Below are 18233 nucleotides of genomic sequence, written 5' to 3' on the forward strand. Positions count from 1 at the left end.
CTGATTTGCTGCCCAAGAAACATTTATTATTATTATCAACATTGAAAACCGTTGTGTTGCTTAATATTTTTTTTGTGGAAACCGTAATACTACGTTTACCTATTATATCTATTTTTCAGGATTCTTTGATGAATAGAAAGTTCAGAAGAACAGCACTTATATGAAATAGATTTTTTTTGTAACATTTAAAACTGTCACTTTTGATCCATTTAATGCATTTTAATTTTACAAAGTAAATTTTATGTTTATAATACATTTTTTTACTTGAAGCATATGTTGTCTTTTTCCTTTATTTTGTTTTCAGAGTGCACTAGAACGCTCCATTTACATGTTAAATTCTCAAAAAAAAATGTTTGCCCCCAGACCCCCCTACAAGGGTCATATTTACAACTATGTCACCTTTTTGACCTCTTGTGAGTTTGCAGGTATGTAATGGTTAAATAAAATATAAAAAAACACATGAGACTTGTACAGTTTAATGTCAATTTATTCATCAATTAACAAAAATTAAAACATCAATAATCAATTATTCATAAATTAACATCAATTAAAAAATCAATCATCAAGTATTCATCAATTAACATCAATTAAAACATCAATCATCAATTATTCATCAATTAACATCAATTGAAAGCTTTATTTTTTCTCCCCAAATTCTGTCATTTCCATTTTAATTTTTTTCTAGATTCCGTTTGGTTTAACTAAATATTTTAATAGTCAAAAAGCATATCTAATAAATTGCATACATAAAACTTTAACAGTTTAATAATTTATAACAAGTTTTCAATAAAGATTCTTTTTTTCTCAGAAATTCTGTTTTAATTTTTCTTTATTTATGATTTAATATAAATTTATTTTCAAAAAGGTAATCAAATGAAAACATAAATCATTAAAGATGTAATTACCTTTTAAATGTAATCAAATGAAAATGTAACTATTCATTTCATTTTTGTCCAAGTGCTTAACAACAGTGGTTTACTGTTAAAATAAAAACATGAAATAAAAACTTTTAAATTCCTTAATAATTGAGCGTGTGTAGAAGATGAAATATAGAATAGCAGTCTTTTTGCAGGTTAATATTCACAGACACTAGTCCATATTATGATTCGATATCAAGTTCATATCAAGTTTCCATCCCTACTTTTGATTTATTCATCAGTATTTTGCTCAATTCTGTGACATTCCGTGTTATACTGTAAATTCCATTTTTATTACTGGATTCTGTGATTTCATCTGCATTAGTGCCTTCAGATGCATTTCAATGCCCTGTTGAAATACTTTTGAAATTGTAGGTTAGGAGGAGGCCTCCGCTTTGTGTTTGCAGTCAGTTTGCAGCATATATCCATCACACCGTCTTCATTATCTCCTGCAAAATTGAGTGCAAGGATTGCTGGGTAATGTGTGAGGTCAGTGCTTTGTCCTCTGCGTTGATGATTACCCCTGAAAGCTTCTTTATTGGCTTTTTAGAGGCCAGCTGTATCCACTCCTTCTTACTGACACAGATTAGAAGTGTTGAGCTGGCAGGAGTGAGGGAAGAGATTTATTGTTTGCATTGCTACAGCGCCTCGACTCTATCCTGTTCCCCCCATGGACAGATAATCAATAAACTGTGTCCACATGATGATGGGGCGTGCATGTATCCTCCTCGGCCGGTGTTGAGTGTGAATAAGCCATTCACGGCCACACACACATATATTCAATGCATCTTTTTGGAGGTTTTGTTGGAGTGAGTCTGTGGGTTTGATTCCTAGCGAACAACACGCTTACGGATAAAATGTATACCTTGAATGCATTTCCATCATTTTTGCTTTAGGTGAAAGTGTCTAAATGTAGACAAAACACGGTATGTCTGTAAGCACGGATGACCTACTTACTACATTTGCCAAAATGTGCAGTTTATAATATGCGGGCACATACTGTATCCCACAATGCACCTTGAGCACCCATTTACAATGTGATGAATAAATGAAAGCAATGTTAGCTTGGATTTTTACATAGAATTGAAATAGCCCTGTCAAGCTTGAAATAATAATCCAAAAATCTATTTTTAATACTACAGTTTAATGAGCCTTTAGACGAAATCTAAAGAAAAAAAGAGAGTGAGTATCATATTTGATACATCAGGCTTTTATGGCTTATATATACTGTATATTATATATATGAGTTTCATTCATATGCCCAAACCGAGCAGTATGGCCATGTAAATATTTCTTATTTCTTAAGCTTCACTTTTTGACTATCTGTGTGTACGAGTAAAATAAAATGAAGTTCTGATAGCTTGTAATGTATTTTATACTCGCATTTTAACAGGATTTTTCAAAAAATGATGTATGGATTATCAAGTAAACCTAAGGTGCTTCAGTCCAGTAAGTGTTCATTTTGAAATATTACCAACAATATAAAAGTTATTACTGGGTTTGCATTATAAAAGTAGGGATTTCACTGCAATAGAACACGTGGACGGTAAGAAAAAGGTATTTTACTTGCTATAAAAGTATGAACTATCAATCAGACGACAGAAAGCATGTAGGCTAGTAGATTGTGTTCAACAGGTTTTCATGTTTTAATCATGTCGATAATTTAGAGGCCTTAGAAATTTGTGTAGGCCTGTCACGTATTATACAGTAAAAATGCAAACTGAAGTATATAATGTAATGAGGTTGTTTGACAACAGTGTTGCACACTGCATATTGTTTTACATATAGTTTTTGGGAGTGTAGAGTATTTACTATATTAGCTCTTTAAGGATGATCTTAAAGGTATAGCTCACTAAAAAATGAAACTTGTCATCATTTACTCACCCTCATGTCATTCCAATCCTGTACAATTGATTTTCTTGTGCAGAACACAAAGGAGGAATTATTGAACAATATCCTGTCCTGAAAAAATGTAGTCCATATGATTAGTGCATATGATTTGTGCATAATGTTCATTAATCAGACTACAGTTTCTGATGTACACCTGCAAGTAGGGCATTTGATCCAAGCATTAGTCTTTCTTTTGGAACAGGAGAACAGATTAATGAGTCTCTGGAAGGGTCCTTAGTCTCAGGAGGGATCATGTTAGTTCTGTAATGCTTTTAGTAATCACCAAAGTAAATGTAGACGTGCTGCACGTAGGATTTCTGCATTATTTATTGACTTAGCGGCTGCTTTTATAATAAGTGCCTCATGTTCTCCTGAGTATAGCTGTTTTGTTTTGACTAATGCAATGCACGTCGATGCCTTCAGGCTTTACTTTGGGGTTTATATTACATCACCACAGATTCCTGTTTGAAAGCTACTACTACCAGGCAGTAAACTTTTATTTTCATTAAAGGGATTTATCACCAAAAAATGAAAATTTTACTCACCCTCTCATATTATTCCAAACCAAACATTTCTTCTGCTGAACCAAACAGCTGCTGGTAGCCATTGACTTCCATAGTATTTTTTCCCATACTATGGACATCAATGGCTACAAGCAACTGTTTGGTTACGCAAGTTCATGTAAATATCTTCTTTTATGTTCAACGGAAGAAAGAAACTCATACAGGTTTGGAAAAACGATATGAAATAGATTTTTTTTGTAACATTTAAAACTGTCACTTTTGATCCATTTAATGCATTTTAATTTTACAAAGTAAATTTTATGTTTATAATACAAAGTATTAAAAAGTAATTTTTTTATGGATCTTGGATTTTTCACATCACCTTTTCTGAAAATCTGAGACCAACCAGCAGCCAGTCTCATTCGCAACTTTGAGGACATATGCTCCACACTGCCAGTGTGAGGAAGAGTCGTCTGTCTAGAGATCCATCTTTAGAAACTCAGTGGGATTTGTCAGTGCTCTCCGGGAACATGGTCTCTCAGAATGACCTGTCTTTAAGAGTAATTTTCCCTTCCTTGTTCGACCAGCACGCTCTCCGCAGTCAGTACCTTTAAAAAGCACTACGATGACATCTCTGTCACAGCTGCTGCCTGTGGTCATCGTGTTAAAGTCGATATAATGGCACACACCATTAACATTCTCCCGAATGGGAGGTGGGAATAGATATGATTCGAAAGCAAAAATGATATGCCTCATGGAGAACGGTTCAGTGTCGTATATCCCTATAAAGCTGAAAGGGACAGAGAGCAAGTACTCAGCAAAGAAAATTCTGACATCATTTTGGTCCACATGTCATTTGAAACCATTATGATTTTTTTTTTCTGTGTGAGTTTTGTTCAATTGTGTGTAAAATGCAGCATGAACACTCTGCACAATATCTCCATTTGTCGTTCAAAGAATGTCACACAGATCGGAAGTATGCTTGCGTGATATTCTTGTGTAACTAAATAAAAATATAATTGATAAACTAAATTAGAGGTCTGCGCGGGACTATTTTTTTAGTCCCGCTCCCGCAAGGTTATATTCCGCACCCACCCGCATTTTATGCAACACAGTAGGAAAAAAAGTGTCAGAGAAAATAAAAATGATTTTATTTTTATTCGTCTTGTCAGGATACAATTCGTTTAACATTTACAACACAATAGGAAAAAGTGTCGCAGAGAGAAAAAAAATAAAAATGTAGGTTGTACAAAAATAGCCTATTAGCTATTTTTATTCATCTTGTCAAAATACTAAATTCGTTTGACATTTTTCTGTTAACACAGTAGGAAAAGTGTCGCAGAGAAAAATAAATAAATATGACAGCTGTCATTTAAAATTATAGGCTAAGCAAAATATTAAAAAACCAGAGTTGAACGTCCTTCAGTACATACTTTGCTCCATCCTTATTCTGCTCTGTCACTCATCGACATAATCTTTCTTTTTTGGTCTGCAGATGTTCTCTTGACTTTACTAGTTGTCCTCAACTTTCATTTCCTAATTAAATTGAAGACTGTGGAAGTTGCAAGAACAAAGCATTTGTTTTGTGTTCGATTAGATTAGAGCAATTATCTTTATTTTCTGATTCTTGGTCTGCTGCTTAGAGGAGCCAGTGCTTTTTTCAAGCACAACACCCTGAGAGTTTGACATGTTGAAAAGGCCTAATGAATCAATTAACTTATAAGGGCTTACAAAAATCCAATCCATCGTCCATTAAATGTTTCTAGAATATGTCAAGAATAAGTTTGTTCACTGCAGAATTTTCTCCCTAAAACAGTAGTGTATACAAAAATGATGTATTTGTTTTGGAGTAGTTTTTGATTTATTATATAGTACCATCTACTCTAATCTAATCTAACCCTAAAATCTGAGGACAAGGGTTTATAGGAATGACCAGCAAAAGAAGGTTGATCCAGGATTATGTTCTGCTCGTTTAAACTGCATTAAACAACTTGGATGATTTTAATAGCTGGCTTCACCCTGCTTGACTTCAAACCACTTCAACCGATTGATTGTTTTCCCAAACAGTTTGTACAAATAAGTTTGTATTGATCGTGTAAAATGGATTACACCACAGGAGACTGTCTTAATAAGTGAATACCTTCATGTTTTCCCACAGGAGAAGAGAATCTGCTGGCGATACTGAAAAGAAGATGGTGGAAGTACATGATTCTGGGATTGATTGATATAGAGGCCAATTACCTGGTCATTAAAGCCTACCAGTACACCACACTGACCAGCGTTCAGGTATATGATTATGTTTACGAGTCTGTGTTTGTGCCTTGCGAAGGAAAGAAAAGACAAGATTATCAAACAGCCAATGTCCTAAGAAGCAAAAGCGCAGTGGCTTGAGGCTTTTATTGGGCCTGTCTGATTGGCGGTTAAATCTCGGCTGTTTGCTTCACATTGCGCTTGTCATTTAATCTTCATTACAGCGCTGTTAGTGCTGAAAGAGCCTTATTCACGTCACTGCTAATGGTGTTTGATTAGTGGCCAGAGGAGGTCTCAATGATTATTAGAGATTCCAGCAGAGAAAAGGATCGATTTTTTCACTTCTCACTCTTCTATTGCCATCACGACGGTCATTACGAGCACCCTTGTTGATGCAAAGACTGTCATCAACTATTTGTTAGAGAACGTGCTGGCATCCAGTCATGTATTAGCCTAGCCTACCCTACCCATTAGACATTAAAAGGGACATTCAGACAGGCTTTTTTTTAGATCTGCAAGCATAACTGAGAGGATTACCTCTGATCAGTAAGGATTTTATAATGTGCACAAAAGAGTACACATCTTAAAGGAACACTCCACTATTTTTGAAAATAGGCTCATTTTCCAACTCCCCTAGAGTTAAACAGTTGAGTTTTACCGTTTTCAAATCCATTCAGCCGATCTCCGGGTCTGGCGGTAGCACTTTTAGCTGTAGCTTAGCATAGATCATTGAATCTGATTAGACCGTTAGCATCTCGCTCAAAAATGACCAAAGAATTTCTATATTTTTCCTATTTAAAACTTGACTCTTCTGTAGTTACATTGTGTACTAAGACCGACGGAAAATGAAAAGTTGCGATTTTCTAGGCTGATATGGCTAGGAACTATACTCTCATTCCGGCGTAATAATCAAGCAACTTTGCTGCCGTACCATGGGTGCAGTAGGCACAATGATATTACGCAGCGCCTGAAAATAGTCCCCAGCACACTACCTGTGCAAGCAGGTGGTCACGTTGGTTATGTTGACGGAAGTTAGCCTATTTTCAGGCGCTGCGTAATTTCATTGTGCCTGCTGCACCCATGGTACGGCAGCAAAGTTGCTTGATTATTACGCCGGAATGAGAGTATAGTTCCTAGCCATATCGGTCTAGAAAATTGAAACTTTTCATTTTCAGTCGGTCTTAGTACACAATGTAACTACAGAAGAGTCAAGTTTTAAATAGGAAAAATATAGAAACTCTTTGGTAATTTTTGAGCGAGATGCTAACGGTCTAATCAGATTCAATGATCTATGCTAAGCTACAGCTAAAAGTGCTACCGCCAGACCCGGAGATCGGCTGAATGGATTCGAAAACGGTAAAACTCAACTGTTTAACTCTAGGGAACTTTAACTCAACTTTAACTCTAGAGTTGGAAAATGAGCCTATTTTCAAAAATAGTGGCGTGTTCCTTTAAAACAAGACTGTGTGTTGTTATTGATTTTTTCTGTTATAAGATCCCATAGCATTATGATAGCACAGGACTACAGGTGAATACAGATGCTGTTCGATTTTATAAGCCCCAAAAAACACAAACAAACACTACAAAGGCATCATGCACCCTCAGATTTTTGTGGGTATTGATTGCAACTTGTAAAAAATGTGCAAAGCCCTATTTGCAGTATCTTTGATAATTAACTTTCATGATGATTGTTTGTAAAAAGAAGTTTGTGTCAGAAATCACCCATTTACATGGCTAAATTTGGTCAGTCCAAGTGAATTGAGCCTTACACAGATCATTTGCTTTAAATTTGAAATGTTATTATTATCTGTCACTCTTATTAAATCAAACATTTATGCAAAATTATATTAAGTTGCTTCTTTCATGTTTCGCAACACTTTCAAAGTGAAATGTCCAGTAAGTGGAGCGAAAAGTCATTTCAGTTTTATCCGAAACAGATGAACATGAATCCGGCAATGTTTTATTATACTGGTTGTTGTACATATTGTCCAAAGTGGTGCTAAAAGGTTAATGCTCTATTGTGTTTAACAATAACATACTTTCTACATTAAACCTTACCATAGTGTTAACAGAAGCAAATGTGAGATAAAAATTCATTTGCTAAAGCAACCATGACATTTTAGATTGTTTCTAAAAGTCTTTGAGCTCATTTACCTGACACTCTGTATTGCAAGTGCAATAATGTACCGGGTGAGTTATCGAGCAAGTTTACGGTGCCAGAAAAGCTATACATATAAAGCTGGTTATGCAAACATCAAAATTTATTTGTTTACAAATTATGCACTAAACTGTTCTGAGGTCGTAACATAGCATTTTGAAAGAAATTGCATAAAAAGGCGTTTTAGTCTATATTCTGCCCTTGTTATAATTTGTATGAAAAGGAGGAAAAGTTATTGGCGTTTTACTGCCAACAGTGTTCATTTCAGCTGGAAACAGCAGTAAATTATATCTATTGGTGCATATTTGGAGTTTTGCAAAAAATGTAGGTTAATGTATGTTTTACAATGAGACTATAATGCTTTTGCACATGATGTTTTCAGTCGACAAACCTGCATCTTATTCACAAACCACCCACAATCCAGTTTACCAGATACTTTTTCATTTATTTCTGGTAATTTTCCCATATTTGCAAACAAAAAGCAGTCAATGCATGTAAATAAAATGTGATTTATCATCATATATTTATGTGTCCTTCTATAATATATAGAGGGAAATTCACTAAACAATTGCTAAGCTTTTGCATGTAGTCTTCCAGGTCTTTATTTACAAACCACCCACAATCAAGTTTAATTAGACACAAGAATTGCAATTAAGTATTTTTTAAATGCTTGTTTGCAACATTTCTTTAATGAATTGGGGGAAAACAAAAGCAGACAATGCATGCAAATAAACAGCGTAATCATTGTGAATTTCAAATATGACTTTTTTCTGTGGAACAAAGTTAGTATGGAAATATCAAAGCTGCTCTTATCTATACACTGAAACTGCATGATCACTGGCTGTCAAATTAAGTTGCATCTTAGCTTAGTCTATTAAACACAATAATACAGTATATTAGCTCAGAATCTGAATTTTATCCTCTTGCAGGCAACTTTACTAATATATGATCATGTCTTACACATATTGAACTACCAGGTTGTTTAGGTCATGTTTTCTCTCGCCTAGGGCATCCAGTGAGCCAGAACTGCCTCAAAATAATAGGTGCATGACGTCTCTGCAAACATGCACTGATTTGTTTTCAAGAGTCTTATTTTTTTTATCATGCCCACGGCGACCAATCAGCAGGTACCGCCAGTTCAGCACTTCTCTGGTGCCTGCACAGCACAACCTGTGTGCCCGACTTTAAAGCGTTATCTGTCTCTGTGTTCTCTACCCAGCACAAAAGAGAATTTAGACTCTCACCGTCGTAAAGTTCATACCGCTCAGAGCCACTGGAGACTGCAGCGTCTCTGATCAGACAGTGGAACCAGACGCTCCTGCAGGTCAATCAAAAACAGAAACCCTGAAGCACGCCACCAGACTTCCTAATGATTTCCACTGCATGTCTGTGCAACCAGCTTTAATATAAATACTGTAGATGGGCAACACTTTGTTTTAGAAAGTCAGGTGGTGTTAGATGAGAAAGCTATGGAAGCTTGTTTCTGCCACAGGATGAAAAAGTACAAAAGGTGATTGCTTTTTATCTCACAATTCTACCTTTTCTCACTATTCTGAGTTTATGTCTCACAATTCTGCCTTTTTTCTCACAATGAATAACTGGAACTTCTGTTGACTTTTCTCAGAATTTTGAGTTTACATATTGCAATTCAGTTTTTTGATTTCTGCCACAGAATTAAAAAGTTATTGCGACTTATCTCACAATTTTTCTCTCGAAATTCTGCATTTATAATATGAAGTTTTTAGGTTTCTCACAATTCTGACTTTTCTTCGCAATTTGCAAGATATAAACCCAGAATTGTGAGAAAAGCCTGAATTTGAAAAAAAAAAAAAAAGTGAGATAAATTCACAATTACTTTTTATTCTTAATTCATTTAGTAGGAATCACACTAAGTGAATGTTAAATTGACACAAATTTTAATATAATATTTTTCAGTAATATTTTTTGTAATAATATTAGTCAATTTAGGAATGCAACATATATTTCATTAAATTTGGTCGTGTCTAAGATTGTTGGTTAGAAGTAAACTTTTCCTTCCATGCAAAGTCTCCTGGGTTCAGTGTTTTATTAAAATAAACCAAAATCGCAGCTATAATTCACTGAATGAAAATGAGCAACATTTGTTTGGAACGGAGCACCGTGTGCAGATGAGCAATAGATAAGTGAGGAACTCTGGCAGGTTTTTAACAGGATCTGCACTGATGACAAACAGCAAAACATTTAGATTTAGATTTCAGCATTGACACTCATTATAACACACTCTAATGAACTAAAACCTCCTGCTTGAAAATTCTTCTGTGTTAGATGCATTTATTAATTTAACAGACTCTTTTATCCAAAGCAATTTACCAGTGAGGAACTCTACAGCATTAGTTATACATCGCAAGGAAAAAGGTAACATAAAGTGCTCAAAACAAAGTTTCAGAGTTAGCCAGAAAAGTAGAAGCTACTGCTGAGATAACTTTACAAAAAATTACCACAGTAGCATATAGTTTCCTCCAAAATACCATAGGCATTTGTGCAATTTAATCTTAAATTTCCTGTTGCTGTTGTTTATAATATGTTCATTTTCCAGTTTTAATAAAGTTCTATTAAATATATTTCTTTTAGACAGTTGACACTTATGTAAATAAGGATGAAAAACAATAAAGATGCGGTGTGTGCGCTCGTTGCTATTTCAAAAGCGTTAGTAATTCGACGTCACATAGAGCTTCTGAGAAGTTATGATGATATAGCTTTTATAAAACAATTGTTAAAGACGATAGCATTGAGCAAGTTTTAAAAGCAGTTACTTTGTCTGTTTTTGCTCCGTTAACGATAGTGTTACTTCATTGCTGTTTCGTTCCTGTTTGAATTAACGATTCACCACTGTTGCCAACTAATTTTCAAAGAAAGTTGCTAAAGGATGGTCGATTTGTTGCTAAAAGTTGCTAAATGACGTTGTGAGGTCATTGCGCAATGACGTCATTGTGTAATCACAACGCAAAATTGTCACATTATCAAATCTCAGCAAAAAATATATTTTATATATGTTAATTTAGATTTGTTTGTAAAATAATATGCATGATATAATATTAAAATATAAATAACTGTATTTTTAATTCACTTTCATTTCATTCGTGAATCAGTGTTTGATTTAATGAACGATTCAGTCATTCACTCATTTATGGTGGCCGAGAGAGCTCAACGCGCTGCAAATGAAAAAACACCTGCAAATTAAGAAAATATCTTCATCAATTTGACAACACACACGCTGCAAATAGGCTACTCACAACTCAAACAAATAAAGAAACACGCTGCAAGAACAGAAGCATGCTGCAAATACTCAAAACACAAACAAAAACATAGTTCATTTGAATTTTGTTGAGATCATTTTGTTGTGGTTTGTGCTACTTGCGCGTTTCTGTATTTGGTTGGGTTGTGTGTATTTGCAACGTGTTTCTTTAGGCTAGATATTTGTCGGTTGTGTTGTGAGGATTTGCAGCGTGTTTTGTATTTGGTTGTGTTGCGAGTATTTGCAGCACGTGCTGTCAAACTGATGAAGATGTTTTCATAATTTGCTGGGTGCTTTTTCTATTTGCATGCGTTTTCTGAAGTTGCAGCGTGTTGAGCTCTCTCGGCCACCATACTCATTAGGTCGCCACCTATTGGCGTATCGATGTAACAGAAAGAGTCCTATCCATCTATCTACTACAGTATCAAAAAAGATATATAATTGTTTGAATAATCATTAATTATGATTCTAAATATTACAGTACCGAGATCCCACATAAATGTATCATAATTTTTTGTATTAACTTGTATTATTATGTTTTGCGGTTATCAAAGTAAATTTTCAATAGCCTAGTAAGAGTAAGAGGATATTAGTAAATTGTAGAGTAAAAGTATGTTAAAATGTGTATAGTAGGAATCAAATTAAGTCACAAACAAAAACAGAAAGAAAAACAAAACTGATAAACAAGCCAGAGGCTTTAAAAGAAGCAATGCATTTTCAGCTCTAAATGAGCAAGAAACATTCTCACGTTTCTAGTCTAACACGATAGCTTGTTTGATGAGGTCAGGCAGGTTGCTGCTCATCCCACACTGGAGCACATCATGTTTCGCTCTTCTCCGTGTGAAGAGATGCTTCCTACCTCCCAAACTTTTGCATGCCGTTTCCCCTATGGTTCACAACAAGCGTATTTTAACATTTTTATATAGACAGTAATGAGGTTACACAACAGCTCATCAATATTAATAGGCAGTCATGCCGAACCATGCGATGGAGCCACTCTTTAAAACATTTGCCCATTAAGGGTGGATGATTACTTGTTATAGATGGTCATGGTGTTGGCTGAGGTCCAGAATGCAAATATCTTGACTAATTCTGCTTATATTTTCTCTTCTTTCTCTCTTTCTCTCCTTTTCTCTTTTTCGTTTTATCGACTGAGCCAAAAATTGTGGAGTTTTAACAAATGTCTCTGATTTTGGTGCATAAATGGAGGCGTTGTATACATTTTATGACCTCATTATATCTCTTGTGTGTCCTTCAGTCATTGAGGCCTTATGAAAAATTTATTTTCTCTAAACTTTTCAGTACCTCACTAGAGGAATATGAACAGGTTAGAGCTGAACATTGGACTCTGGAATATGATCAGTTAACTCAAATAAGCCCAGTGTGCACTGCTACCATCCAAGGAGGTTTCTAGTGAAGGTTATCAATCAGCATTGAAAAATAATAATACATTGAATAAAGGGTTCCCTTTACGTTTTCGAGTTGAATTGAGTTTCTATATGGTAAATCTATCATTCTCTCTATCGTTCTGTCACCTATTGGTCTGTCTTCTATCTGTCGTTCTATTTTCTATGATTGAATTTGAATTTAAAAATGTTTTTTGAGCTATTTTGTATGAATATGGGATATTATCTGTATATATGGGATATTATCTGTGTCTGTCTGTCTGTCTGTTGTTCTGTCTGTCTGTCGTTCTATCTGTCTGTGTCGTTCGTTCTATCTATCACCTGTTCTGTCTATCTGTCGTTCTATTTTCTATAATTGAATTTGAATATAAAAATGTTTTTTTGACAGTTATTTTATATAAATATGGGATATTATCTATCTTTCTGGGATATGGGATTCTATTGATCGTTCTATTGTTCTTTCTATCATTCTTTTGTTCTATCATTCTATAATTTTTCCGTTATATTGTTCTATCTAGCGTTCTATCGTTGTCTATCATTCTTGTTTTATCTATCGTTTGTTCATTCGTTCTATCTATCTATCTATCTATCTATCTATCTATCTGTCTATCTGTCTGTATGTCTGTCTGTCTGTCTTGTCTGTCTGTCTGTCTGTCTGTCTGTCTTGTCTGTCTTGTCTGTCTGTCTGTCGTTCGTTCTATCTATCACCTGTTCTGTCTATCTGTCGTTCTATTTTCTATAATTGAATTTGAATTAAAAAATGTTTTTTTGACAGTTATTTTGTATAAATATGGGATATTATCTATCTTTCTGGGATATGGGATTCTATTGATCGTTCTATTGTTCTTTCTATCATTCTTTTGTTCTATCATTCTATCATTTTTCCATTCTATCATTCTTTCTATCATTCTTGTTTTATCTATCGTTTGTTCATTGGTTCTATGTCTGTCTGTCTGTCGTTTTATCTATCACCTGTTGTTTCCGTCTATTTGTCGTTTTATCTATCACCTGTTGTTCCGTCTATTTGTCGTTTTATCTATCATCTGTTGTTCCGTCTGTTTGACGTTTTTTCCATCACCTGTTGTTCGTCTGTTTGTCGTTTTATCTATCACCTGTTGTTCCGTCTATTTGTCGTTTTATCTATCACCTGTTGTTCCGTCTATTTGTCGTTTTATCTATCACCTGTTGTTCTGTCTATCTGTCGTTCTATTTTCTATATAGATTTCTATTCTATTTTCTAAAAATGCTTATGTTTTGAGTAATTTTGAATGAGTTATTTTGTATGAATATGGGATATGTCAAAACATGTTTTTGATTTTTACTGAATACAGATTTTCAATGTATTCCACAGCTGCTGGACTGCTTCGTGATCCCTGTGGTGTTGCTGCTGTCATGGTTCTTCCTGTTAGTCAGGTATAAAGTGCTGCACTTTGTGGGTGTGGGCGTGTGTCTCCTGGGCATGGGCTGCATGGTGGGCGCTGACGTCCTGGTGGGCCGACAGCAAGGCCTCGGTAAGTCCTCGCCCCTCCACGATGCCGCGGTACACCCTGAATATTAACCCGCACAATAACCCTCTCTCGTTTCCCTTGGGTGGTGTTTTGTTTCGCGTGCAGCCACAGTCCAGACGTTACATCAGTATAAAGCACTGCCCAATCCTCCCGAGAATCCTGGATCATGCGGATTGATTCAGTTTCAGAGTCTGTTATTAAATATGAATGAACAGTAGGGGCTTGTCCATACAATTTCACACACAGCTTTCCCCACGGGGCGGTCTAATGAAAATCACACTAATTTGCAGCGATTCTGCTGTTGTTAGAGTTGTCTCTGAATAATTTACCTACCGCTGAGTTAATGTTACATTTACATTTATGCATTTGGCAGATGCTTTTATCCAGAGTGACTTACAGAGCATTCGAGTATAAATTTTATTAGTATGCTTGTTCCCTGAGAATTGAGATTTCTTACACATACATTAACATATTATTTTCATTGTCATTGTTTTTGATATATATGTATAATATGTATTACCTAATATAAGGCTCATGTCATGTTTTATACAGGGGACCATAAGCTTTTAGGGGATTTATTGGTTCTTGCGGGAGCGACGCTCTACGGCATCTCCAATGTATGTGAGGAGTTCATCGTGAAGAACCTGAGCCGAGTCGAATTCCTGGGAATGATGGGTCTCTTTGGCTCCTTCTTCAGTGGTATCCAACTGTGAGTCTCTTACTATTAACTTTTAAAGATCAAATAATTGTAATTGTAGATTTGTGGCCTTTCATCCAGGTCTCTTAGCTTTGAGGCCATCAATATGCTAGTATACTTATAAAACTTGACAAAATGAACTATTACACTTATATTTTTGAGAAAATTGTTTTTGTTCAATAAAATTATCTTTAAGATGACAGTCTTTTTAATGACTGTAATTTAGGGATGCACAATATATACTACCCAAGCGGCAACCTCCCGCTCTCTCTCGTGAAGCCAACACGGAAGTGACTTAAACTGTAATTCGTCAACTGGCCGCTAGAGGCTGGCTGCAAAAGGGAGTCAATTCCATAGACTCCCTATGTTAAAATGCCCAACTTTACAGCAGAAAAATAACATGTTTACAGCCTGGTTCAAAAACTTATTTTGGTCTTTATAGCTAATTTTGCCCTTCATGACAACTGTGAGGGGGGTGAATTTTTTATAACTCATCCCTTTAAATGATATTAAGCCTTAAAGTTCTGCATAATTAAGGGCGTGGTCACTTGAGTGACAGGTGGATTGCCGCTGCTGACACTGCCGTCGATCTAGGTGGGTGTGGCTTCAGCAACCAGCTCCCGCCTTTTTGCCAATTTTCGATTATCCGGGAGTGACGCGCGAAGGAAAATAAGATTCCTTATTTTTACATGTAACTGTCCACTGCTGTCATCTAATACTCACTTCAAGTTTATATTTAATAACACTTTTAAATATAACCTCAAAATGAATGTCCAATATCCATCCATACTGTACATTATAATGCAGTCATGCTTGTATTAATTTATGTCTTTTAAATGAATGATTTTGGTTTATATTTTTTAAATGTAATAGTATTTAGTTGCATTTTTCATTTATTTAGTCAAAATAGTATGGGATTTTAAAATCCTCCATTTATTGATTATCAAGCTATTTAATTATATACGCTTATTGATATTACCCAGAATATCTCTGCATCCCTACTGCCAATTAAAAAAACAAAAAAAACCTTTGCTTTTGTCAGCCTATGATGTAAACTAAAAACTATAGTCTATCATACCCTTGATTAAGATCCTTTACACCAAGTTACTCCAGGGTTTCCTGTTAACTGTTTAACCATGTTAAACTCTAGTAGCAGGAGATCACCTTCACATGGTTGTCACAGAAACGTAATGATTTTTTTAGTTGGATTGCCATCCACCTGCCGTCATCCTCAGATCCTCCTCACAGTTTGACGTTTACACAGCCTGCATGTTTAATTATCATTTCCACCAGAGCCGTTTGGATCTCCGGCACCACATATCCCAGCTACTTCCAAGCGCCAGCCAGCTGGAAGGTTCTCGTCTCCCGTCTTTTTTATCCATCCGCAAACGAGGCCCATTTGGACCGCCTGCGTCCCGCAGCAAACATACAGCAGCTCCAGCTGGAGTCGCGTTCTCATCTAACACCTTTATTCCCCCGCTGCCGGAACTTCGCTGCGCTTTAACATCTATATTTGTGGCATATTTATATAAACGCCAACGACACTGTTTATTCATGCCAGCTGGGTGTAATTAATTATGCTGAAAGGCATTCATATCTGACAGCAGGCTGGAACTGTGGACGACAGTCAAACACTGCTTTCACTTAAAGGTCCCATGGCATGAATATTTCACTTTATGAGGTTTTTTAACATTAATATGAGTTCCCCTAGCCTGCCTATGGTCCCCCAATGGCTAGAAATGGCGATAGGTGTAAACCGAGCCCTGGGTACCTGCTTTGCCTTTGAGAAAATGAAAGCTCAGATGGCCCAATCTGGAATCTTCCCTTTATGTCGTCATACGGGGAAAGGTTACCTCCCCTTTCTCTGCTTTGCCCGCCCAGAGAATTTGGCCCGCCCATGAGAAAATGAGCTACTACCGTGCGAGGCGAGCGCAATATTTTTTTTTCCTCGGGAGACATCATGGCTTGCAAACGAGCGAAGCATGGCAGTTGCCCCGCCTCTCTCCTCCTCATTAGCATTTAAAGGTACAGACACAGAAATGGCACGTCCTAAGGAAAGCTCATTGTGGGACTGGCTCGTAGTGGCTGAAATTCTGCACCAAGGCTGAATTTCGGGAAAGAGACTTCAGATACAGTACTAGGGACCACTTAGGCCTATATAAAAGCATCCAAAAAGCAGCATGTCATGGGACCTTTAAAGTCTGACTGCTTCATAAAGGGCTCTGGAGGAAGCAGCGTGACAACCACACTGGATCTAGAATATTCTCTCTTTCTCTGCCTGCATCAAATAGTTTCATCTGCAGGCGTCAGGGCTTCAGGAACGGTCTCCCACTGATGCACCTCTAGACGCTGTCGGCCGATGAGACTTGTAGCCTTGGCAACAGATCATCTGTGACGGCTCTACACAGGTGTCACACGGGGCCAGAGGATTGTTTCCCGCATGGCTTTAATTGTGCGTGGGGGGGGTGGGATGACCTGTCATTGTTAGTAAGTCGGAAAAGCTCATACTGAACCGGCCACATGTCACGAGAATCCCTCGGACTGTTCAGGAGGGCTTCAGGGGAGATTGACTGCTCTTTGCTGAGGCTGGCTGGATTTGTCACACTGGCCGTTGTTGCCGAAATCGTCCACCTGTCAAAATGAAGCATGCTGTCGAGACTTCGGTGCTGTCGCTATTTATCTTTTATTGACGTTCTGGTTTTTCCCCAGCTCAGCTGTGACTGATGGGAGTTGTGCTGTGTTTCTGTTTTTCAGGGCCATTATGGAGCACAAGGAGCTTCTGAAGGTGCAGTGGGACTGGCAGATCGGTAAGCTGGTGATTTTGACGGTTTTCACACTTGGTTTGATTGCTTGATCCCAACCTGAGTTGAATTCAATAATCCTCTCCCTCCCATTGGTCTCTTTTCACAATGTACCACTGAACCTGAAAGCGGTTTTACTGCAAATAATTTCATTATTAGCAAGTATTTTTGTCAAAAAAAAAAGAAGAAGTTCACTAAATTAACAAGTTTAAAAGATGTTTTTAGAGAATGCATGTTTAACATGAAGTCATGAACAATTGTTGTCATATTGCTTTGGTAGATATTTTTCACTTATTTTAAATAAAAAGTTAAAAACAAATGGAGAATCTGCCAGTGCAATAAGACAAAATACACTTATATTTGCAATACAACCTACAAAATGAAGTCTAAGTACATTTTAACCAAGGGAAACTGATCTCGTTTCAAAGATTTGTAAATACACTACAATTCAAAAGGTTTTTTTTAACTGTAATTTAAAAAAAAAATAGTTGTTAGCATTTTATGCTCACCAATGTGGCATTTATTTAATCAAAAATGCAGTAAAAACAGTAATATTATAAAATATTATGACATTTTAAAATAACAGATTTTTGTACAGGTCAGAAGGAATTAATAATTGTTACATTTTTATGACATTTTTGTCCAATTAATTGCATTACATTAAGAATTCAACTGACAGCCATTATAAAAAATTAAAACATATATATATATATATATATATATACACAGGTGCATCTCAATAAATTAGAATGTCGTGGAAAAGTTCATTTATTTCAGTAATTCAACTCAAATTGTGAAACTCGTGTATTAAATAAATTCAATGCACACA

The 18233-nt window shown here is 36.1% G+C and overlaps 1 protein-coding gene across 1 annotated transcript in view; it reads left to right on the forward strand.

Moving 5' to 3' along the window:
* The window catches only part of LOC107678858 (solute carrier family 35 member F1-like), a 93066-nt gene that overhangs the window by 52035 nt on the left and 22798 nt on the right, over positions 1 to 18233 (forward strand). Inside the window, exons 3-6 of the mRNA XM_016474284.1 lie at positions 5469 to 5596; positions 13750 to 13909; positions 14459 to 14615; positions 17358 to 17410. Of these exons, the coding sequence (XP_016329770.1) occupies positions 5469 to 5596; positions 13750 to 13909; positions 14459 to 14615; positions 17358 to 17410 (498 nt within the window). The remainder of the gene's footprint in view (positions 1 to 5468; positions 5597 to 13749; positions 13910 to 14458; positions 14616 to 17357; positions 17411 to 18233) is intronic.

This window comes from Sinocyclocheilus anshuiensis, unplaced genomic scaffold (assembly GCF_001515605.1).
Source record: "Sinocyclocheilus anshuiensis isolate Anshui unplaced genomic scaffold, SAMN03320099.WGS_v1.1 scaffold1049, whole genome shotgun sequence".
NCBI classification, from domain to species: domain Eukaryota; kingdom Metazoa; phylum Chordata; class Actinopteri; order Cypriniformes; family Cyprinidae; genus Sinocyclocheilus; species Sinocyclocheilus anshuiensis.